Source organism: Ovis canadensis, chromosome 1 (assembly GCF_042477335.2).
Source record: "Ovis canadensis isolate MfBH-ARS-UI-01 breed Bighorn chromosome 1, ARS-UI_OviCan_v2, whole genome shotgun sequence".
Taxonomy (NCBI): domain Eukaryota; kingdom Metazoa; phylum Chordata; class Mammalia; order Artiodactyla; family Bovidae; genus Ovis; species Ovis canadensis.
This window is the reverse complement of record NC_091245.1, coordinates 86,954,120-86,975,466: the sequence shown is the minus strand read 5'-3', so window position 1 is coordinate 86,975,466 and position 21,347 is coordinate 86,954,120. Positions and strand designations below refer to the sequence as shown.

The 21,347-nt window shown below is 36.2% G+C and overlaps 1 protein-coding gene and 1 long non-coding RNA gene across 3 annotated transcripts in view; one reads left to right on the top strand and one right to left on the bottom strand.

Annotated features, from left to right (window-relative positions):
* WDR47 (WD repeat domain 47) overlaps nt 1-18,871 on the top strand; it is a 63,438-nt gene extending 44,567 nt beyond the window's left edge. For both annotated transcript variants that reach the window (XM_069599436.1, XM_069599432.1), the window contains exons 8-15: nt 1,890-2,147; nt 4,825-4,900; nt 6,963-7,120; nt 10,157-10,326; nt 10,823-10,993; nt 11,688-11,819; nt 15,664-15,882; nt 17,520-18,871. In XM_069599436.1, coding sequence (XP_069455537.1) covers nt 1,890-2,147; nt 4,825-4,900; nt 6,963-7,120; nt 10,157-10,326; nt 10,823-10,993; nt 11,688-11,819; nt 15,664-15,882; nt 17,520-17,662 — 1,327 coding nt within the window. In that variant the 3' untranslated portion in view covers nt 17,663-18,871. The remainder of the gene's footprint in view (nt 1-1,889; nt 2,148-4,824; nt 4,901-6,962; nt 7,121-10,156; nt 10,327-10,822; nt 10,994-11,687; nt 11,820-15,663; nt 15,883-17,519) is intronic.
* LOC138445528 (uncharacterized) lies at nt 11,095-21,321 on the bottom strand. The gene is made up of 3 exons (XR_011258919.1): nt 21,246-21,321; nt 19,607-19,722; nt 11,095-11,829 (listed from the first exon to the last, which is right to left on the bottom strand). It is a non-coding gene; the product is annotated as an uncharacterized lncRNA (long non-coding RNA).
* Nucleotides 21,322-21,347: the final 26 nt, after the last annotated feature.

Genomic DNA, 21,347 nt, shown 5'->3' with positions numbered 1-21,347 from the left:
TGGCTTATCAGAATTATCCTGATATGATGAACTGCTACTTCTGCTTCTTGGATGTTGTCTTCATATCAGTAAAAGTCAGGTTGCAGTTTGACTTCCTGTCTTCTTTTTTAGTGAAAGCAGATACTTAACATTGTCAGAACATAAAGTGGCAAGGTTCTATGATTCCAGTAGTATGGATGTTCTTGCTCAGAAAAAAAGTTAAGCTATTCAAGATGGTTTATTTTTCCTTAAAGATAATTATAAATAGAATTCATTGTAATAATATAATTTAATATAGATAATATTCATTATCTTACAATTATAAGAATTTTTTCTTATAATTTAGGTTCAGTTTAGGGCATAACAACTGTTCTCAATTTCTTTAGCAATTAGAATTTTAAATTATACTAAAGGTAAGTATGTTATAAAAATCCATAGAATAATCAGGTCTGGTATAAATATCAATGGATGTTTATCCTAAACTTTTATGTACCAGGACATTAAAGTATCTGACTAACACCAAGGACAAATTGAATAGAGATAGAAACTAGAAATTAAAATATATCTTAAAAAAAAAAAAAAATAAATAAATAAATCTTTTCCCCCTTAATGTTTTAGTCTTTCAAGTCATTCTAGCAGCAGAACACCATTTCCACAATTAAAGTTTGCTTCTTCCTTTCCAGAGGCATAGAAAGAGTTAGAGAAATAAGAGTCATGTTACATAATAGAACTTACTGAAAAAAAAGCAACTAAAGTATGATAGGATTATTATTAACAGTATTATATCATTACTTCTGATATTTTCTGTTACTAATAATTGGCTCTTATTATAGGCATATTCTGCCCCTTCCCCATCTTCCCTAACTTTAGTGAGACAAAATTATGTTAGCATTTTAGACTCTTTATACTTAGCATTTCCCACATTTATTTGACTGAAGACTTTCTTTTTATATATGGGGAGCATTTAACAAGATTAGTGTTTCATAGAAATGCTATTTACACAAAATTTTTAACTGATAAATATTTAGTAATGGCTGCCAATTCCTTTAATAATTTTAAACTGATCTTTTAAGGTCTTTTAAAAACCCTAAACCCACACATACACGCATGCACAAGCATACGTACATACATGAACACTAAATGTTTAATTTAAAAAAGTAGAAAATACAGTGAACCACAACACCTCTTGGTAATCACATCCCTTATGTAGTCCTCTCTCATATTATATCCAGACTGGAGAAAGTGATTCTGGGCCAGTTCTTGGCTAAATCTTGAGAGTCTGACAGCTTCCTCCAAAGTGCCCTTTGGAGCCCTGAGTCCAGCATAAGGAGTCAGGCTACTCTGACTTGCAGTGAGGGAAAAGCGCTCAGGCTACCTTGTTTTGCTCCCTGTTTAGTCTCCCCAGTGCCTAGATCAGAGCCTGGCAAATAGTTTTTGTAGAATGAATAAATGAATTGAATGAGTGAATCTGTGAATAATGAGGATGCCACTTGACTTTGTCCCATCGTGGTTTGCACTAGTCATCCATTTCCTAGTTGATATGATATTACTAGACAGTAATATAATTTCATTTCATGAAATGAAAATGGCTTGTTTTGGTATTGAAAATTGAACCAAAGTTATACTGGAATAGAAACAGATTTTTTTTTTCCTGTTTGGTAAAAGGTACTTTTAAAAATTCAGTGATACCTGTTATGTCTTATCTCTTTTACAGTGGTATCTTATAGGAAAATTTGGATCTTCTTGCAGTTTCTTGGTTGTGTCTTAAACTGATGATGGTAATTTTTAGTACTAAATTGTCATACATGTTATATGTGCATGTATTTACTGTCTCAGACTTTCAATATTCTATATGTTAGGAATATGACTAAGTTTTTATTTAAATATAATTACATTATTTTATTTTATAGGTCCATTCAAAAGCTTGGGGAATTAAATATTGGGATGGATAGCCTTGGTAATGAGGTACCAGCGCTCAGCCAGCAATGTAATGGGAACAAAGGCAATGGATCTAATAATTCTTCTGTAACTAGTTTCTCTACACCACCCCACGACTCTAGTCAGAGACTAACCCATGATGCTTCAAGTATTCATGCAAGTACTCCTCGTATTCCTGGATCAGTAAATCATATACCTTTTCTTGAGGAATCACCTTGTGGAAATCAAATGTAAGTGCTTTACTTTGTAAGACCTGGAAATGTTAACTTCAGACTAATAAATAGAAACTTAGAAAGTTGAATTTCTCTTATCTTATTCTCTTCTACTAACTTCTGAGTCTCTTAATTGTCTTTATTCTCTTATTTTTTTTTTCTTTCTTACCACCACCAAGACAATTCTGTTTTCTATAACCCATTTTACTCAGAGATCATACAGCTTTAGGCTTTATATTCTCCCCAGTTTTTTCCCCTTGCCATTGATACCTTTCAACAGATAATCTTTTAATTCACAGGCTTCCAGGGCATAAAAAGTGGTTCTATGGCATGGTGGAGTGATTGCAGTAAGAGTCTTGGCAGCTCTGGTAGTTACAGCATTTGAGCCTTCTTGCATGTTTATGTTTTCACTAGGCAGAGAAAAATTTTCATCTTGCTGTCGTTAGTAAACAGGTGTTAACTTATGCAATGGAAGTAGTTGAGCATTTTCTTCATCTGTTACAGCCTTAAACCACTTTAGAGTGGTTCATTTTAAAATGCATAACTTGCTCCTGGCATTTGTATAGAACTGGCTTTATAGATTTAGTATCAAAAGCTCTAGTTTTATATTTAAAGGACATAAATTTATCTAATACTTGCCTCTTTATTACAGTTTCTATAAAACTTTTTCATGTGCCCCTCAACTAGAACTCAAATTTTAAAATTTATTTCTATCAAAGTAATATACATACATGGTGTAAAAGGACTTTAAGGCGTAAGACAAAACAGAATCCCCTATCTTACCCATCTTTGTCCATAACTTCTATCTTTAGTAGGCTGCCATTTTCAACCTAGATAGCTGTTTCTTTTCTGTGTGTCTCCACATTTCTGAAAAATACGCTTCTATTGCTGTTTTTATTATCCCTTGATTCCCTGCTGGTTAGATTTAGGTACCATACTACTTACCCACAACACATTAATTTTGTCTACATCTTCTAATGTATGTTGGTTTTTGTTTGAAAACTAAACAAAATAGGTTAACTAGTGTTAACATTACTATGGTCATGTAAATGTTATTTACAACTGAGTCATATAATATGAACGTATTTCCTTTTCGCAGAACTTTTTATTTTTCATGGAGAGAGTAATTGCCTCATTTTTGGTGTGCATCTGTATGTGTGCACACGCTTAGTTTTCTTGGTACCTATCACTGAACTATCTGCAGATACTGTGACAGAGCTGTAAAGTCATAAAGCTCCTCATTAAGTAAAAAATATCAGGTACTTTTTCTTTCCATTTTTCTTTCCCCTCTGGGAAACACCCCTCCAGGATCATTCCTGCTTCACTTTATGTTCATTACTTCTAAGCCATTTTATTCAGGCCTAGAGAGTCCTGGGCTGTTCCTTCACTATTCTCTTGGGAGTTTCCTTTGCCTCTTCCCTGTATTGGAGTCCCTGTTTTCAGGATCTCATGTAGTTTCCTGAAAAGAGGTACATCAGAGAAGTTTCTGAGACCTTACGTGTCTAAATATTTCATTTTCGACTTTTTAGTATAACTGAGTAAAGAATTCTACAATGGAAATCATTCCTCAGAGTTTCAAAGGCATCACTTCATGGTCATGTACAGATTGAAAAGTCTGATGCCATTGTGATCTGATCCTTTGACTGAGGACTGCTGCTTTTTCTATAGAATTTTTTAGGACTTTGCCCTAATGTTATAAAGCTTCATGGTATACATCAGAGTAGGTCTGTTTTACTTCATTTTTCTGGATACTTCATGGGCTCTTTTAATCTAAATTCATAAATAATAGAATATTGAAAACATTTATGTAGCAATTTTCTTAGCTCTATTTTTATTTTTTTGGTATTATTTTTATCTTCCAAGCTCTTTATTATTCTCTAATTGTCCTTAACTTTTTAAATAGATATTTTTCTTGCATTGTTTCCTTTTGTATTTCTAAGGATTTTAATTATATTTTGGTAGCTTTTGTTTCCTTAATTGTCTTTAGTCTCCATTTTAAACTTTTGTTTTGCTTTGGCTGTGTCCTATGACTTGCGGTGTCTTAGTTCCCTGACAAGGGTTGGAACCTGTGTCCCTTGCAGTGGAAGCATGGAGTCCTAACCATTGGCCACCAGGGGATTTCCTAGACTCTGTTTTTTTATTTAGGAGGCTTTCTTCAAGCATTTGTAAGAAGTGAGGTATATTTTTTAAATGGCTAGTTGGAAGGAAGGGCCACAAGTATGGATGCATCTGTTTACCTGTTGGCCTCACAAAAAAGTGATTAAATAGAAACACTGTTTTATTGTGGGACCCTCAACTGTCTAGTTTCTGTTAGTCTTTTCTTTTGGACCAGATAATTGTTCTAAAGAGCAATCCATTTTCCTCCTTGGGTTAAAACTTAACCATAGTGACCAGGATTCTGGAACTAAGGAGGGAAAAGGTCATGGATATCTTACTATGAAATTTGTACAGTTTGACTAATCTTTTTCCCAGAATGGCTTCTCATTCCTTCCTTACAACTAACTCTGCTTCATGTTATGGAATCTAGCATCTCTTAACAAATGGCTCCAGAGAGTAATTATGACTGGGATCAGTGTGGGTTATAAATAAATATTATAACCCCCAAAGAAATAAATATTGGAGATTGAAAGGGTAAATTAGCTCCTGTTTTGATATTCAGAGTAAATGGTACTTGAATTTCTTTCTATTCACACAGTTCATCAGAACTTTCGGTTATTAAGCCACCTCTTGGAGATTCTTCAGGGAATCTATCCAGATCAAGAGAGGAAGAGGTAATACTTAGGGGAAGGAGGTTTTGTTATTTTTATATTTACTTGCAAAGGAAGTATATTTACTTGTTAAGGAATTCTCAATTTAAGGAAAGAACCATCTTTAAGTAGTCCTTATTGTTAATGGTGGTAGTAATCTCAAGGTGGTTGAGTTTTCACTGAGTGAAGTGAAGGGGTTGCTGAGAAATAACATTTTGAGGGTATTCATATTAATGGTTCAGTGGTGATCTTGGTGCATGAATTGGAGCTGTGTCACTACTCTCTGAACCCTGTGGGTAGTACTCCTTTGGACTGTGCATCAATGCATTTGTTTTTCACTTTGGAACCAGATATCCTTCCCTAACTAGTATACACCTTCACTCTGTCTTATTTTCTCTAGTTCAGATTTTAATCCCATAAACAAAGTTATTATTTTGGATGCTTATAGGACCAAACAGGTGACATAAATGAATAAAGTTGATTATTTTTGTGATAAGTTCATAGGAATATTTGCCCCTTGCACAAAGAAATATGCTGACCTAATGTTTCCAGTTCTTTTGCTTTTCAAGAAAACCTAGAAAGTGGGATTTTTATGTGAAGTCTATTTTTTAAATGTCAGCAGACTTTTAATAAATTTAAATACACTGGAGAAGAGCAAGTAAGATTGTGGCTCTGCCACTTCTGCTATAAAGCAACCCTTAGTAACTGTTATTGGAGAAGGCAGTGGCACCCCACTCCAGCACTCTTGCCTGGAAAATCCCATGGACGGAGGAGGCTAGTGGGCTCTAGTCCATGGGGTCGCTAAGATTCAGACATAACTGAGCAACTTCACTTTCACTTTTCACTTTCATGCATTGGAGAAGGCAATGGCAACCCACTGCAGTGTTCTTGCCTAGAGAATCCCAGGGATGGGAGAGCCTGGTGGGCTGCCGTCTATGGGGTTGCACGGAGTCGGACACGACTGAAGCAACTTAGCAGCAGCAGCAGTGACTATTATTAATGTGCCACTGGTCATGTAATCAATGAGTCATTCCCCTCCATTTTTCTTATCTACCCGTGTTATTCATTTGGTAAATAGTCAACCTTTCTTGTATATGGCTTAATCGAAAATGTAATATTTCTAGTCAAATGCATTGGTATGAATAATATAAGAATTCAATTCAGTTACATAAGACAGAGTCTAATATATCAGGTTTACCTCCTACTCCCCAATGAGGATGTTTTGCTGCACACATAAAACTTTGGGTAGGGAGATGCATAATCTCTTCATTGATATAATCACTGTGGGTTCTAGAGCTCTCAGCATACAATCAGAGCTGAAGTAAATTGCCTTTGGAAAGTATGAATGTCACGTATATACACAAAGGCAAAATTTTGGTGGGTCTCTGCACCACCCCCAGCCTGGAGGGCTTTGTTCCAGGTCCAGGATCCAGTCCTAGTCTGGGTAGCAGGGTGGTTTCAGATGACACCGATAGCATGAGTCACCAAAGCTTTTATACAGCGCTGTGTGAGAGTTTTCCTTCCTCAGAGGAGGGAGGTGAGCAGACAAGTTGACAGTTGAAAACAGAAATGAGGCTGAAATTAAAGGTCCTGATTAAAACCATTTTTACAGTTTTAAAAGGGTATTTTACAATTTGAATTTGAAATAGTAAAGTATTCATTTCTGGAGATAATGGTAAACTTTTTTTAAAACCCTAAAGTGATTAAATAATAGTATTTTATATTTCCTACTTTTAGAAACATGAACAATGGTTTGTTGTAAGAACTATAAATGTGGGCTGTTCTTTTCTTGACAGTTGAAGAGAACTTAATATGAGAATGCATATTCTTATGTTTTATCATGGAAAAGAAGAAAAACTTGAATGTCTATGAGCTGTCCAAGCTTAGTTTAGCAATGAGTAGCAAAAACAGAAAAATTTGGTTTATTTTAGATTTGCCATTCAAAAGAATGTATGTTTGTATTGATAGTGAATAGTAAAGTGATAAAGTGAATAATAAAGTTCAAATGAAATTAAAATGGGATAAAGATGAATTCTTTAAAATTCTTTTTTTCATAGAATGACTTTCATATTCATTCTGCCCATAGGATGATAAATCAAAGAAGCAGTTTGTTTGTATTAACACCCTAGAAGACACACAAGCTGTTAGAGCAGTGGCTTTTCATCCAGGTGGTGGTCTGTATGCTGTCGGTTCAAATTCAAAAACTCTGAGAGTATGTGCCTATCCAGAAGTAATTGATCCAAGGTAAGGAGAGATGTTTTGTAGTGCCATATTTGCTTTAGTTTTTAATTTAGCTATATGGCCCCCTTTTTAAGAATCGCCTTTTCAGTAGTGTTTTTCTTTTCCTTTTTTTAAGCTTTTACTTTTTTGTTTTCAATACTTAGGAAATATATCTAAGAATCACCAATTAATTTTATAAGTTGTTTTTCATAAAATGTTTTTGATTAGGCCACTCAGTTATTTCTGTTGTTTTTTCTAATTTTTAAAAAAAATCTGCAAGATCTTTATATTCTAGTTAAATTACATAAAGACAAAGTAATGTTAGTTATAGACTTGGAGAAAACTTTGAATGTCTTATACTAATAGCTTCAAAGAAGTGTTAGGTTGAGGTGTGTGATATTTGACCATTTTGATCTAGAAAGATTCAGTTTTCATTTGGTCAACCTAACTGTGATTTTAAACTCTCTTGTTTTAACAGATTATGGGATTTGAAAATAAGGGATATATCTTTAAAGGCATATGTTTAAAAAAAAAACCAAACAAGCATATGACCTTATGTATTAGGTATAAAACTAATTCTTTAAAGTTACTGAGAAAGCAAATATCTTAGACGTAATCTCACAGAAAACTGGATTTGGGCTCTTTTTTGTCAATTTATTTGTTAAAGATTTTACTGTCAAAATAAATGGGCATGGATTATTTGGTAGATTTTGTGGTTAGAGAAATGGCCACAAATGGAATAGTTTTCATACCAGTAGACAAAAACATTCAAGCGAAGCAAGCCACAGAGGTTAAAATTTTAAACATGAAAAGCAGTACATATCATAATGTGTTTTGGAAATTTTTTACAACCCTTAAGGCTTTTTTTTTATTATAACCCATTTGGAGAACAGAGGGGTGAGATTATTTATTTATTTGCATTTTTTGGTATATCTCTGTATCTGAAACTAGAAATATAGGCTTTTGGTCTGTAGTAGCATTTAAAAGTTGAGAAAAGAAGTATGGATCATGTTAGGTGATAGTAATGTCATTTATTGGTGCTACAGGATTATATGAGAGAGAATAGGCAGAATTCCAGATCAGAGAGTGGAAAAGAGCAACAATTAGGAAGCAATGCCAAAGACTATATATTTAGGGTTCATCTGATCTTAAACTGACTCTCCCTTTTTGTGTTTTTCATGCTGGCACAAGTATTTCATAGACTCTTCTTGAAGAAACTGATTTTTATGAAAAATAAATTCATTTATTTAACAAATACATTTTGAGCTCCTTCTCTGTGCTAGGCTTTGAGGATAGTTGCGAGTAAAACAAACATGTTATTGACCTTATGGAACTTCTGTTTTAGCGGAGAAGGTGGACATTATCCAGATAGACACACTCATAAATGTAATTATACATTGTGATAGGTGCTATGAAGAGAAGGTACAAGGTGCTGTAACAGTAAGATGGGGAGATGAGGGAACTGGGGAGTCAGAGTAGGACCTCTTTGAAGAAGAGGTGTTAAAGTTGAGATCTGTGGGTGAATAGAACCTAGCCATGTGAAAACAAGGAAGAAGATAAGGTTAGAGGGATCATGAAGTGAGAAAGAGCTTGGCTTTTTAAGGAACCAAAATGAGTTCAGATCGGCTGGAGTATGGTGAGCAGAGTGTGATAAGGCTACAGAAGTACATGTGAACTGAATTACGCAGAGCTTTGTGTCCACTTTGGATTTTATGGTGACTGCAGAGGGAAGCTGTTGGAAGTTTTCAACAGAACAGTACTGTGATAAACTTGGGTCAGATGACAGTAAGATTAAATGTTAAGAGAAAGGCTGTTGTCAAAGGCTGGTGTGATGGCAGTGGAGATGGAACAAAATGGATGAAGGTAAAATCCATTTAAAGAATTAGTTGGCCCTAGCAATGAACTTTATATGCAACTAAAAAGAGAATCTTTTGATCTGATTTATTTTCTCTATCACTATTAAACACCTTCTAAGAATTGAAGATTTATCAATATTCTTCTTGTTCTTTAAAAATGTCTTAATTATGAAAATTTTAAGCATACACAGAAGTGGAGATTAGTCCACTGAAATGCAGTAATTGTCAAGATTTTTGTTGTATTTGCTTCATCATTTTTGTTTGCTGAAGTATTTTAATGGATATGTCATTTCACCCTTTAGGATGGTTCTCCAAAAACATGTATTAGTACATTTTCTTACAGAGACTTGATATTATCATTATACCTAATCAGGTCTTAAGTGTATGTTTTAAAGTACAGATAAGAGGCTACTACTCCACTAAACCAATGTTAGTTTCCCATTAAAGGCCAAGCTCTCAAGGAGCATGGCATTTAAGAGCTTCCTCAGTTGGACTTGCAGCTGCTCACCCATCCTATCTTTCTGTCTCTGGAATGCCCCAGGTTTCTCCCAGCCCCACACTTTTTCCCATGCTGCATGCTGGACCGGTCTCTCTACTGTGTTTTATCTTCACTGAAGCAGTTCACCTGCCTTCATCTTTTTGTGTAATAATTCTCCCTGTCCTTTAAGGCCTAGTACCTTGTACTGGACTATAACATTTATATTCAATACTTCCTTTACTGTATGTGGATAGTCATGAAACATCTATCCCTGCCAGATATTAAACTCAGGACAGAGCTGTAGCTGCTTTTATTTTTTCTCTATGCTTTGTCTTCTCTTTCCCCGAGGCAGTTGCTCATATTATATCTTTGAAAAATGCTTATCAAGCTTTTTAAATTTGGAAGACTTGCTAGCTCTTTTTTAGAAATTTTTTGAGTTTCTGAATTAAAATCCATGAAAAATATGTGAAATGAAGACTTAAAAATATTCTGTTCCGTATGTGGTCTGAAATAAGACTCGAGACTAATAATGATTAATAATTTTATGTTTGGATTTTGGTTTTAAATATGCTTTAAATTTGTTTCATCTAAGATTTTGAAAAGTGTTATTAACATGTTGTCTGATATGTTTTTGCTCTCTCCCTCAAAAACAACGATAATACAGAAACTTCACATTCATTTACTAAGTAAGAAATTGAAATATCTTTTTGCAATTTTTCTTTCCAGTGCACATGACATACCTAAGCAGCCAGTGGTACGTTTTAAAAGGAATAAACATCACAAAGGATCCATTTACTGTGTGGCCTGGAGTCCCTGTGGGCAGTTACTTGCGACAGGGTCAAATGACAAATACGTCAAAGTGCTGCCCTTCAATGCAGAGACTTGTAATGCAACAGGTAGGGGCCGAGTATGTAAGCAATAGCCTCCTGGTGTGTTCTTTATGTTTCCCCACAATACAGCTCTGTACTGTTTTTAGTAAAATCTAAGAATATACCCTTAAGAATTGTTTTACAATTGCTTGCATTCGTGAGGCATTATTCTTTTTTAGTAAATTCTTACAAGGTGGCTGGGTGAATAACTTGTATTCGTGAATATTTTCTAGAGTATCTGTTTTTTTCTTTCATTTTCTTTTGAGATAAAAGCCAAGAAGGTAACTCTGCACATGGCTCTGTTTTAGTGATGGTGGTAACTGAGTCGATATTTTGATTTCTTGAAGATTTTTTTTTATTCAGTAAAATGAAATTGATTATTATATCAATCCCCAAATGACTATAGAGCATACCACTCTACCATTCTCCTCCTCTTGGTCAGTTTGGAGGCAGTTTAACAATCTTTAAATTATCACAGTAAGTTGAGCAGCGTCTTTTTTTAAAATTCTTATTGCTGTTTCAGGACCGGATCTGGAATTTAGTATGCATGATGGGACAATTAGAGACTTGGCATTTATGGAAGGCCCAGAAAGTGGTGGAGCTATTTTGATAAGTGCTGGAGCAGGGGATTGTAACATTTATACAACTGACTGTCAGAGAGGACAGGGCCTCCATGCTCTGAGTGGACATACTGGTATGTGATATCAGTCTAATATGCTACTGTTCCCTTTGTTCATCCCATGCTTTTTTCCCCAGTGCATTTTCATCAATGAGGGTATATTGCATCAAAAGGGATTTCTTCAGGAGAGGAATGTTTTATTTCAAAAACTAAGTCATGAACTTTGGATATCAACACAGTAACTGTAGCTGACATTTTCCTGTTTGCTAAAGCCTTTCTTAGACACATAATTCCTTAATTTAACCCTCACAGCAACCTTATAAGCCTGAAGTTCTGTCTCCATTTTATACGTGAAAAAAGCAAAACTTGAAGAGGCAAAATGACTTGCTCATTATCTTACAGCTGAACATGACAAAACAGGGGTATCTCCCCAGGTCTCTCCCTTCTAAAGCTGGTGATGTAACGCTGTAATCCTGTGTTTCCTCTTTGGAAAATTTGCCATAATTTCAAATGGTACTTTTTTTTTCAGTACTAGTTATGATGTCCTGAAATATTTGACTCACCACTAAAGGTTTATGATTTTGATACAAGTTTTACTGAATTTAATTTTTTGAAATTGCCAATATATTTGATATATGTGGACAATCTCTACCACACAGTTTGAGTAACTAGATTATAAACACGCTCAACAATAAAGAATACTTAGCTTTGAATGTGTTATAGCAAATTACTGTCCCACAGTAATAACTGACTCTCTGATCTTTTATAGGGCATATTTTAGCACTTTATACTTGGAGTGGCTGGATGATTGCATCTGGTTCCCAAGATAAGACTGTTAGGTTCTGGGATCTTCGAGTACCAAGCTGTGTTCGTGTTGTTGGCACAACATTCCATGGAACTGGTAGGTTTTTCTGGAATTTAAATACATTTATATGAGAAAGAAACTTTATAAATTGCATTGACCTACCTACTTCTTTGCCCCTGCAAAATATGTTAAAAAATACGAACAATATAAACTAAATACTTGGTATTTTATTGAGTAAATTCTTACTTTACTTTAAATTCTTAAATTCCTTCATCTGTTATTTTTTGTAAAAATAATATTCAACTAAGGAAACCGAGACCCAGGGAGATTAAGTATCATGCCCTAATTATTCTGTTAGGGCATTTTAGAACTCAGACCTTTTAAAAGAACATTTTTAAATGCATACATATGGCAGAAATTGAACAGAAGGTTATAGATCATTTTCTTCTTACTCCCATTTCTTGGTGTCTTTCCCTAAGGGACCAGTTTCTTATTTATTGTTCTAGAAATACTCTGTAAGTATATAACCAAAATATTTGTGTATAATTTCCCTTCTCCTTTAAACACACATATACACAGATACAAATTGTAGCATATTTGCCTTACTTTTTTAACTTAACATGGATTGCTCCATGTAAACTGAGGTTACTGCTCTTTGTGTTTTACAGATCACCTTTTAAAATATTGGTATCTTAAGAGTGACATTCTGCCATTATTTTTATTTTAGAGTCCCTTTTCTGCCTATTTTTTAATAGCAATTCTAAGGTACTTTTCCAAGTGAAAATGCCTATCTTACATGCTTAATTTTTTTGTTTTCTTTGAAAATGCTTTTTCCTCTCAGCTTTCATGGACATTGTTCTGTACTTTGAATCAACTCAGATATGTTCTTCCACTTGTCTTCTCATGGTCAAGTGCTACTCATATTTGGCCTCAGCTTTTTCTAGCACCTAGCCAGAAAAGGCTTCTTTGCCTTAATTGGGACCTTACTGTTATTTCTGTCTTTGAACTTCATTTATTTCCTTCAGACTTTTTATCAGTACTTAAAATTATATATTTGTGTGTTTTTTGCTGGTCTCCTTCAATATAAAGTAGATTTTAAGTTTCACAAAGGCAGCAGCAATGGCACCCGACTCCAGTACTTTTGCCTGGAGAATCCCATGGACGGAGGAGCCTGGTAGGCTGCAGTCCATGGGATCGCTGGGACTCTGACACGACTGAGCAACTTCACTTTCACTTTTCACTTTCATGCATTGGAGAAGGAAATGGCAACCCACTCCAGTGTTCTTTCCTGGAGAATCCCAGGGACGGGGGAGCCTGGTGGGCTGCTGTCTGTGGGGTCACACAGAGTTGGACACAGCTGAAATGACTTAGCATAGTGCCTGGCCCAAAGCAGTAGTGTTATAATAACTGTTGAATAAATGAACCTAGATTTCTGTTGTCACCATAAACTTTCCATGTGTAAAGCTAAACTCGTTATATCCTCTCTTCTTCCCATTTTCTGTTTTTGATAATGGTTCTTTTATTTCCTTATGCACCTAGATTTGAAATCTGGGGCTCATTTTTGACTTCTTTTTTTTTGCCCCCAGTCAGGCAGTTAATTCCCAAGACTATTGATTCTTTATTCAGTTTTTTCCTGAAATCTGTGTGTCAACATTCAGGCCCTTATTCTCTTGATTATTCTGCTATTCTATCTTATCTTCCAGTGGGTTCCCTTCTATAGTCTGTCCATTTTAATTTGATACACACTTTCACATAATCTTCCTAGAGCACCCCTTGGATCATGTAAGTCTCTTGCTTAGACCTGCAGTGATGTTATACTCTGTACAAGAACAAGCTCACACCTTACAGTTTGGCTTTCAAGATGCTTGACAGGTTTAGCCCTAACCTGCTTTTATATCTTAGCTATAAGCTACCTTTTATGTTATCATGTTGAATCAAGTAACTCCAGCCAAACTAAACTACCTATCCTTAAATGTTTTTATTCTTTTTCTTTAAACATCTTCTCATGTAATTCTTCCTGATAGCCTCTTTTCTCTATCAAAAATTTAAGCACAGATTATTTTTAATTACATGTATGTGTAATACATGTAAATGCATTCTCTCTTATTTATACTGTTTACTGTTCTTCAGGATCTAACTTATGTCCCCTTTTACTGTGAAGTCTTCCCAGGCTACTTTGGTCTACAGTAGTGTTTGTCAACCTTATTTTCATTATTGCTTCCCCTAAGGGGAAAAACAAAATTAATTTTTTTCCTAACAAGAGAAATTAAATGGTAAGGAATGAGATTTTGGTTTGGTAGGGCTAAACTTTGAAGGGCTACAAACCCTTGTTAACATTTAGGATTTTTTTGGTCCCCTGAGAATCATTTTGCACCCCATTGGAGGCATTGCCAAAGCCTTTGACTGTGTGGATCACAATAAACTGTGGAAAATCCTGAAAGAGATGGGAATACCAGACCACCTGACCTGCCTCTTGAGAAACCTATATGCAGGTCAGGAAGCAACAGTTAGAACTGGACATGCAACAACAGGCTGGTTCCAAATAGGAAAAGGAGTACGTCAAGGCTGTAATATTGTCACCCTGCTTGTTTAACTTATATGCAGAGTACATCATGAGAAACACTGGGCTGGAAGAAGCACAAGCTGGAATCAAGATTGCCCAGAGAAATATCAATAACCTCAGATATGCAGATGACACCACCCTTATGGCAGAAAGTGAAGAGCAACTAAAAAGCCTCTTGATGAAGGTGAAAGAGGAAAGTGAAAAAGTTGGCTTAAAGCTCAACATTCAGAAAATGAAGATCATGGCATCTGGTCCCATCACTTCTTGGGAAATAGATGGGGAAACAGTGGAAACAGTGTCAGACTTTATTTTTCTGGGCTCCCAAATCACTGCAGATGGTGACTGCAGCCATGAAATTAAAAGACGCTTACTCCTTGGAAGGAAAGTTATGACCAACCTAGATAGCATATTGAAAAGCAGAGACATTACTTTGCCAACAAAGGTCTGTCTAGTCAAGGCTATGGTTTTTCCAGTGGTCGTGTATGGATGTGAGAGTTGGACTGTGAAGAAGGCTGAGTGCCGAAGAATTGATGCTTTTGAACTGTGGTGTTGGAGAAGACTCTTGAGAGTCCCATGGACTGCAAGGAGATCCAACCAGTCCATTCTAAAGATCAGTCCTGGGTGTTCTTTGGAAGGAATGATGCTAAAGCTGAAACTCTAGTACTTTGGCCATCTCATGTGAAGAGTTGACTCATTGGAAAAGACTCTGATGCTGGGAGGGATTGGGGGGAGGAGAAAAAGGGGACGACAGAGGATGAGCTGGCTGGATGCCATCACCAACTCGATGGACGTGGGTTTGGGTGAACTCCAGGAGTTGGTGATGGGCAGGGAGGCCTGGCATGCTGCAATTCATGGGGTCACAAAGAGTCGGACATGACTGAGCAACTGAACTGAACGGGAGGCATTGTTGTGTGGCCTAAAGGGTCTGACCTGTGGATTCAGAGCTTATTTTTAGTTCAGTTCCTATTGGTAGTTATGTGTTGCTTAGATATTTCCACACTGTGTCCTAAAACATATTTTGTTATTTAATCTTTTGTTCCCAGTTAGACTCTGAGCTAGGCATAGGAGAATTCTGGACACTTAATCAGCAGTGAGAACACTGCATTGGGAAAAGTGGCTCATCTATTGCACTATAGGTAATGCTCCAGGGGGTTCTCCCAGAGGACCAAAAAAAAAAAGATCTTTCTCATTTCTCACAGAATCTTGCTTCTAAGGATGCAAGTATTTATCAGTTGACTATTGGATTCTTCCATAACTTAACAGTATTAACAAGCTGTATTAAATCTTTAGTGTATGATTCAGTGAAAATAAATAGCTGTTGAAGTGTAACTATACTGACTTCTGCATATTGAAACTTTCATTCCTCCTGCTCTGCAGGCAGTGCAGTGGCATCTGTAGCTGTAGACCCCAGTGGCCGTCTTTTAGCCACAGGACAAGAAGATTCCAGCTGCATGTTATATGACATAAGAGGAGGAAGAATGGTGCAAAGTTACCACCCTCATTCCAGTGATGTTCGCTCTGTTCGCTTCTCTCCTGGAGCTCACTACTTGCTAACAGGATCCTATGATATGAAGATAAAGGTGACAGACCTACAAGGTGATGGAAGTTGCTCTTCCCCCCTTTTTTTAGTCTTTCCCATTGTATTTGGGGTCTTTCTTTTATGTTAATCTAGTGTAATTGACTATACATCATTTTCAAGTTTCAGTTTTATAGCTTTTATTAGCAAATTACTTCATAATGTATTGTGACAAATTATTAAACCGAGTGAATAGTCTTATTTTTATTGTTAAATAGTTTTCTAAAATAAAGAATCAACATTTATTATATTGGATCATTTTGAGTTCAGTGATAGTAAATGTTAAAACATACATTTATGTACTCCTGTTTACTCCTACTTTAAAATACTTAGGGTATTAATATAATCTGTATATTTCCAGTATCTAGTTTTTTTAGAGAGATGAATAAGACAGGTAACTTTCTTACAGATGGAGCTTACACTTAAGAGGCCAATAAAAAGCAAACTAACAAACAATGTAATTTTAGGTATTGGCTAGTGCTATTAAAAAATTATCAAGGTAAGAGAAAGTAACAAGGTAGACAGGGGAAACCTATGCTAGACAGGCTAGAGGAGGTCTCACCAGGAAGTGCCATTTGCATAGAGACCTGATGAGAAGAACAAGCCATGCCAGGACCCTAGGAATAGACCATAGGTCAAGATGCTGAGGCAGGAATGGGTTTGGTTTAATCATGACACTACAGGAAGCCAGTGTGGCTGGAATTTAGTGAACCAAAGGAGAGAGGCAGGAGAATAAATCAGAGGCAGGGTTTTGTAGGCATTTAAAAAAGCAGAATAAGAATCTTTTGGAAGATTTAAAACAGGGAGTGATATGGTCTGAAATTTTAAAATATAATTTTGAGTTATAGGGACAGTGGATTATAATTATTAGTGAGAAAGCAACTGGACCAGTTCCATGGGAGATGATGGTGGCTTGGACTAGGGTTGTAGAGTGAGAGGTATAATAGTAAGAAGCGACTGAATTAGGAATGTATTTTAATTTGTTTTCATTAGATTTGGGCAGAGAGGGAAAAAGGAATCAGTGCTGATTCCTAGGTTTTTGGCATGAGCAAAGCAGATGGTACCATTAATTGAGATGAGGAAGACAGGTAGGGAGAGAAACAGGTTTAGGCAAGAAAAGCAAGAGTTTGCTTTAAACAAGTATGCTTAGGATGACTGTTAAGGCAATCAAATGAGGTGTCGAATAGCTACATGTATACTAGCCTGAAGCTCAGGTGAGAAGTCAAAGTTGGAGATGAAATATGCATGGATGGTGTAAGTATCTAAATGGCTGTGGTAGCATGGTACTAGATGAAATTTCATAGCAGGTGAAGTAGAAAGGGAACAAATTTGAAAGCTGACTGCTGGGATTCACCAGAATTTAAGTCAGGAAGGAGAGGGCAGTCATCAAAGGAGACTGGGGTGTAGTGGCCCTGAAGGCGAGGAGATAGGAGGAGTGAGAGGGTTTCAAGGAGACAGTGGCAGCTGTGTTGTGTGGCTGTGTAGGTGTTACCAAATACTGCTCATGTAATTAGGTCTTCAGTAATTTAAATTGTTTAAACTTTCAATGTACTATATTGATGTTAGGCTTTTATATACTGTAGTGTCTTAAAGTAATAGGCCTATGAAATCGATACCTACTCTGTAACGTAAATCAAATCTCTTTTCTTTAATTTAGGAGACCTCACCAAACAGCTTCCTATAATGGTGGTGGGGGAACACAAAGACAAAGTGATTCAGTGCAGATGGCACACCCAGGATCTTTCCTTCCTGTCATCCTCTGCAGACAGAACTGTAACCCTCTGGACTTACAATGGATAGAGTACAGCCAATGTCAGTCTATGCAGTGAAAGCAGAGACTTAAGACTACTGAGTTGAGAACATTACAAAGCTGAAGATGGATTGACCTGGAAAGTGGCTTAGCACGAGGAAGCCCCTTATTACCATGTACCCCTGTGATAGGAGCTGTTGGGTGGTGTTATTCTGCAGTGCTTTGAGTCTTCCACGTGAGCTCGTGCTGCTGTGACCTGCTGTATGTAGTCTTGTTGCCAAAGCCTGCGGAAGAGCTCTTATGTTGTCAGTGTGCACTCAAAGTCAAGGTGGATGATGTGTGTTCGGTTTAGTATTAAATGCATTCCTTGATCTTTGCCTAAATAACAGTTTTATATACATACTGAAACTGAACTATACTTTAAGCATATTACTACATGTAATGCAACCAAGTTCTACACAGATTAAACATAGGTATTCAGAAATTACTTTTGCTTTTCTCACAACCCCTGAGGATACTGTCTCACTTTTCAGCTAGAGGTCAGAATTTTATGTCTCTCCAGAGTTACATTGTTACTTTAACTAAGGATCATTATGGAGTTTTAAAATGGATGGAAAACTGCTTCTTAGTGCATTATGTGGTATAGGCCTTTTCTTTTTTCTTAAACCCAGGGATATAATTATTACTTTGTCATATTATTTTGTTTCAGGCTTAAAAGGTAAACATGTTTGCTTCAGAAACTTGTTCATTTCAATTTTTTGAATGCAACAAGATACCTCCCTTCTAAACTGTACTGTAGGCAGAACAGCAGCGTTATGTGATGCAACACTTGATGGTACAGTAAATTAACTGGCTAGCATTTTTCCTCTTAAAAATTGAAAACTTTGCCATAGACTATAGCATGGCTTGAAATGCTATGTCTGCATGATAATTTAAAATGGGAAATTTAAATTTTGCACTCCAAAAGCTTATTTGGACTTTTTTTTTCTTGCACTGTTTTGTGTAATTCAGAATAATGGTTTTATTTCTATGGTATTGTAGATCCTAACATTTATGTACCTTTATTTTCATATTGTACAGTAATTTACTTTAAATTATTAAATAGGCTATTTATTTTAAATGCATTTGAGTTGGTTCTAATTATTGAACTGTCCGTGCACTGTATGTAGCAAGCATTTTTAATCTATTGTATACAAGTGGAAAAGGTATTAGAAGTGTAACTGTGCTATTATTTCAATAAAGACCTCTTCACACCTAAACTACTCCTGTCTCTCAGTGTCTATGGTTTTAAATCTAGAATGCTGTTTCTCCAGTTTACTCGGCAACTTTTGTGTCTTCTCTTTTATTCACTATCTAGAGAACTTTCTATCCTGAATATCCTGTGAAAGTTGATTAATAAAAGCCAGGCAAAATGTATAAATTCTAAGTTAGACTGCAGCTACATTGAATTGAATACTTTAGAAACGAAATCTGATTAGTTTGTAGCTATTCAGTAGTACCATTTTCCTATCTCTGAGGTACGCAGAAGGGAATTTTGCTAAAAACAGGCCCGTCTCCTTTAGTGTACTTTCATACTTAGTACTACACATTCTAGATATTATAGCAGGTCATTAGCGTTAAGTTTAAAAGTAGGGAAAAAAAGGCCGGGGGCAATTTCTTGAGGTAAACCAGATCAACTTCATGGTAAAAAGTGTTTATAAAATTATGTCTTCTACCTCCATCACTGTCAGGGAGAAAACTTGAAGATCTTCCCATATGTTGGGTATTCATTTTCCCTTTGCAGTGCATTAGATAATAAGCACTAAAAGTTACCTTATTTCAATAGCTATCTGGTTACATGTCATTTTTTCTGTGTATCCTCACTGTCTTCTGCATGGAAGTAAATAGATTTCTTGGAGCTTCATGTGAAAGAAGAGAACTGGAGTATCTACGTTCTCTGACTCCTCAGTGGGGGGTTCATGGAAGGAGAGTGGGGATGGGAGGGTGGTACACACCTTGATTTCTCCCTGGCAGAAGCTTCAGAGGTCTGATTCAAGTTTCATTTTCATTTTATTTTTTTGGCTATGCCATGCAGCTTGTGGGATCTTAGTCCCCCGACCAGGGATTGAACCTGTGTCACGACAATGAATGTGCTGAGTCTTAACCACTGGACTTCAGGGAATTACCCAAATTTCATTCTTTAAATGTTTAAGTGTTTTTAAAAATTGAGATAAGCCAAAAGACCTAACAGTGAAAGGGTAACCCATGAAATCAGAGAAAATACTTGCAAGTCATGTCTGATAATGGATTAATATTCAGAATATATAAAGGTCTCCTACCAAAAATCTAATTTAAAAGTGGGCGAAAGACTTGACATTTCTTCAAAGATGACAGACAAATGGCCAATAAGCATGTGAAAAGATACTCTATCACTAATCATTAGGGAAATGCAGCTGAAAACCACCTCACACCCAGTAGGAGATCCACTATATAAAAAAAGAATAACAGGGACTTCCCTGGTGGTTTAGTGGTTGAGACTGTGCTCCCAATGCAGGGGGTACAGGTTTGATCCCTGATGCAGGAACTAAGATCATACGTGCTATGCAGTGTGGCCAAAAAACAAAAACAAGTAGATGTGGAGAAATTGGAACTCTTGTGCACTGTTGAAGGGAATACAAAATGGTGCAGCCGTTGTGGAAAACAGTATGGTGCTTCCTTAAAAAAATGAAGAACAATTACTGTTTGATCCAGCAATCCCACTTTAGAGGTATATATGCTCAAAATAACCGAAATCAGGGCCACAGAGATATTGTACATTGATGTTCATAGCAGCATTACAAGAGCCAAAAGGTGAAAGAAACGAGTCCAGCAGATAAATAAGCTGTGGTATACAATACAATGGAATACTTTCAGCTGTAAAAAGGAAGGACATTTTGATACATGTTATAACATGGTTGATCCTTGTGGATATTATGCTAAGTGAAATAGGCCAGTCACAGAAAGACAAATATTTTACGATTCCACTCAAGGTACCTGAAGTAGGCAAATGCACAGAGAGGAGTATCTTTGGTGATTGCCCTGGGCAAAGAGGGAATAATGGATTTTACAAGGCGCACAGAGTTCCAGTTTTGCAGGATGACAAGATTTATGGAGATGGGTGGTGGCCATACTTGCACAACAATATAAATGTCCTTAGTGACAATTCTACTCTTAAAAATGGTTAAGATGATAAATTTTGTGTCAGGTGTATATTACTTTAAAAAAAATTGTGAAAAGCAACACGCACACTCAAGTGTACCACATAATATGCCAACTTTTAACATACTTTGAAATTTGCTGCCAATAACTTACGGACACCTCTCATTCCTCCTAATGTGTAAAATTCATTATTTCCTCTTTGGAGAATTTTCTGAACCTGCAAGGCCAATACTTAAGGACAAAAATCAAAGCAAAACTTACTATTTCCAATTACCACAAAGCGTGCACTCTCCAAACCCCCCCCCCCCGCCCCGTACCCAATACGACAGGACTACTGTTGTCATTAACCATGCCCCATTAAAAAAATTACGCTCAGAATAGATTTATGTTTTATTGCAAATGTTAAGTATTCGAGAACTTAGAGACAATAAATCGATAAGAAAATACGCTTCGTACCCGTTTAATATATTTGGCTTCGAAGTAAGATTTCACTTGCAGCGACCAGCTTATGAGGATAAAGAAACGCAGGCCTAAAACAGGCCGACGGAGGCCGGCCCC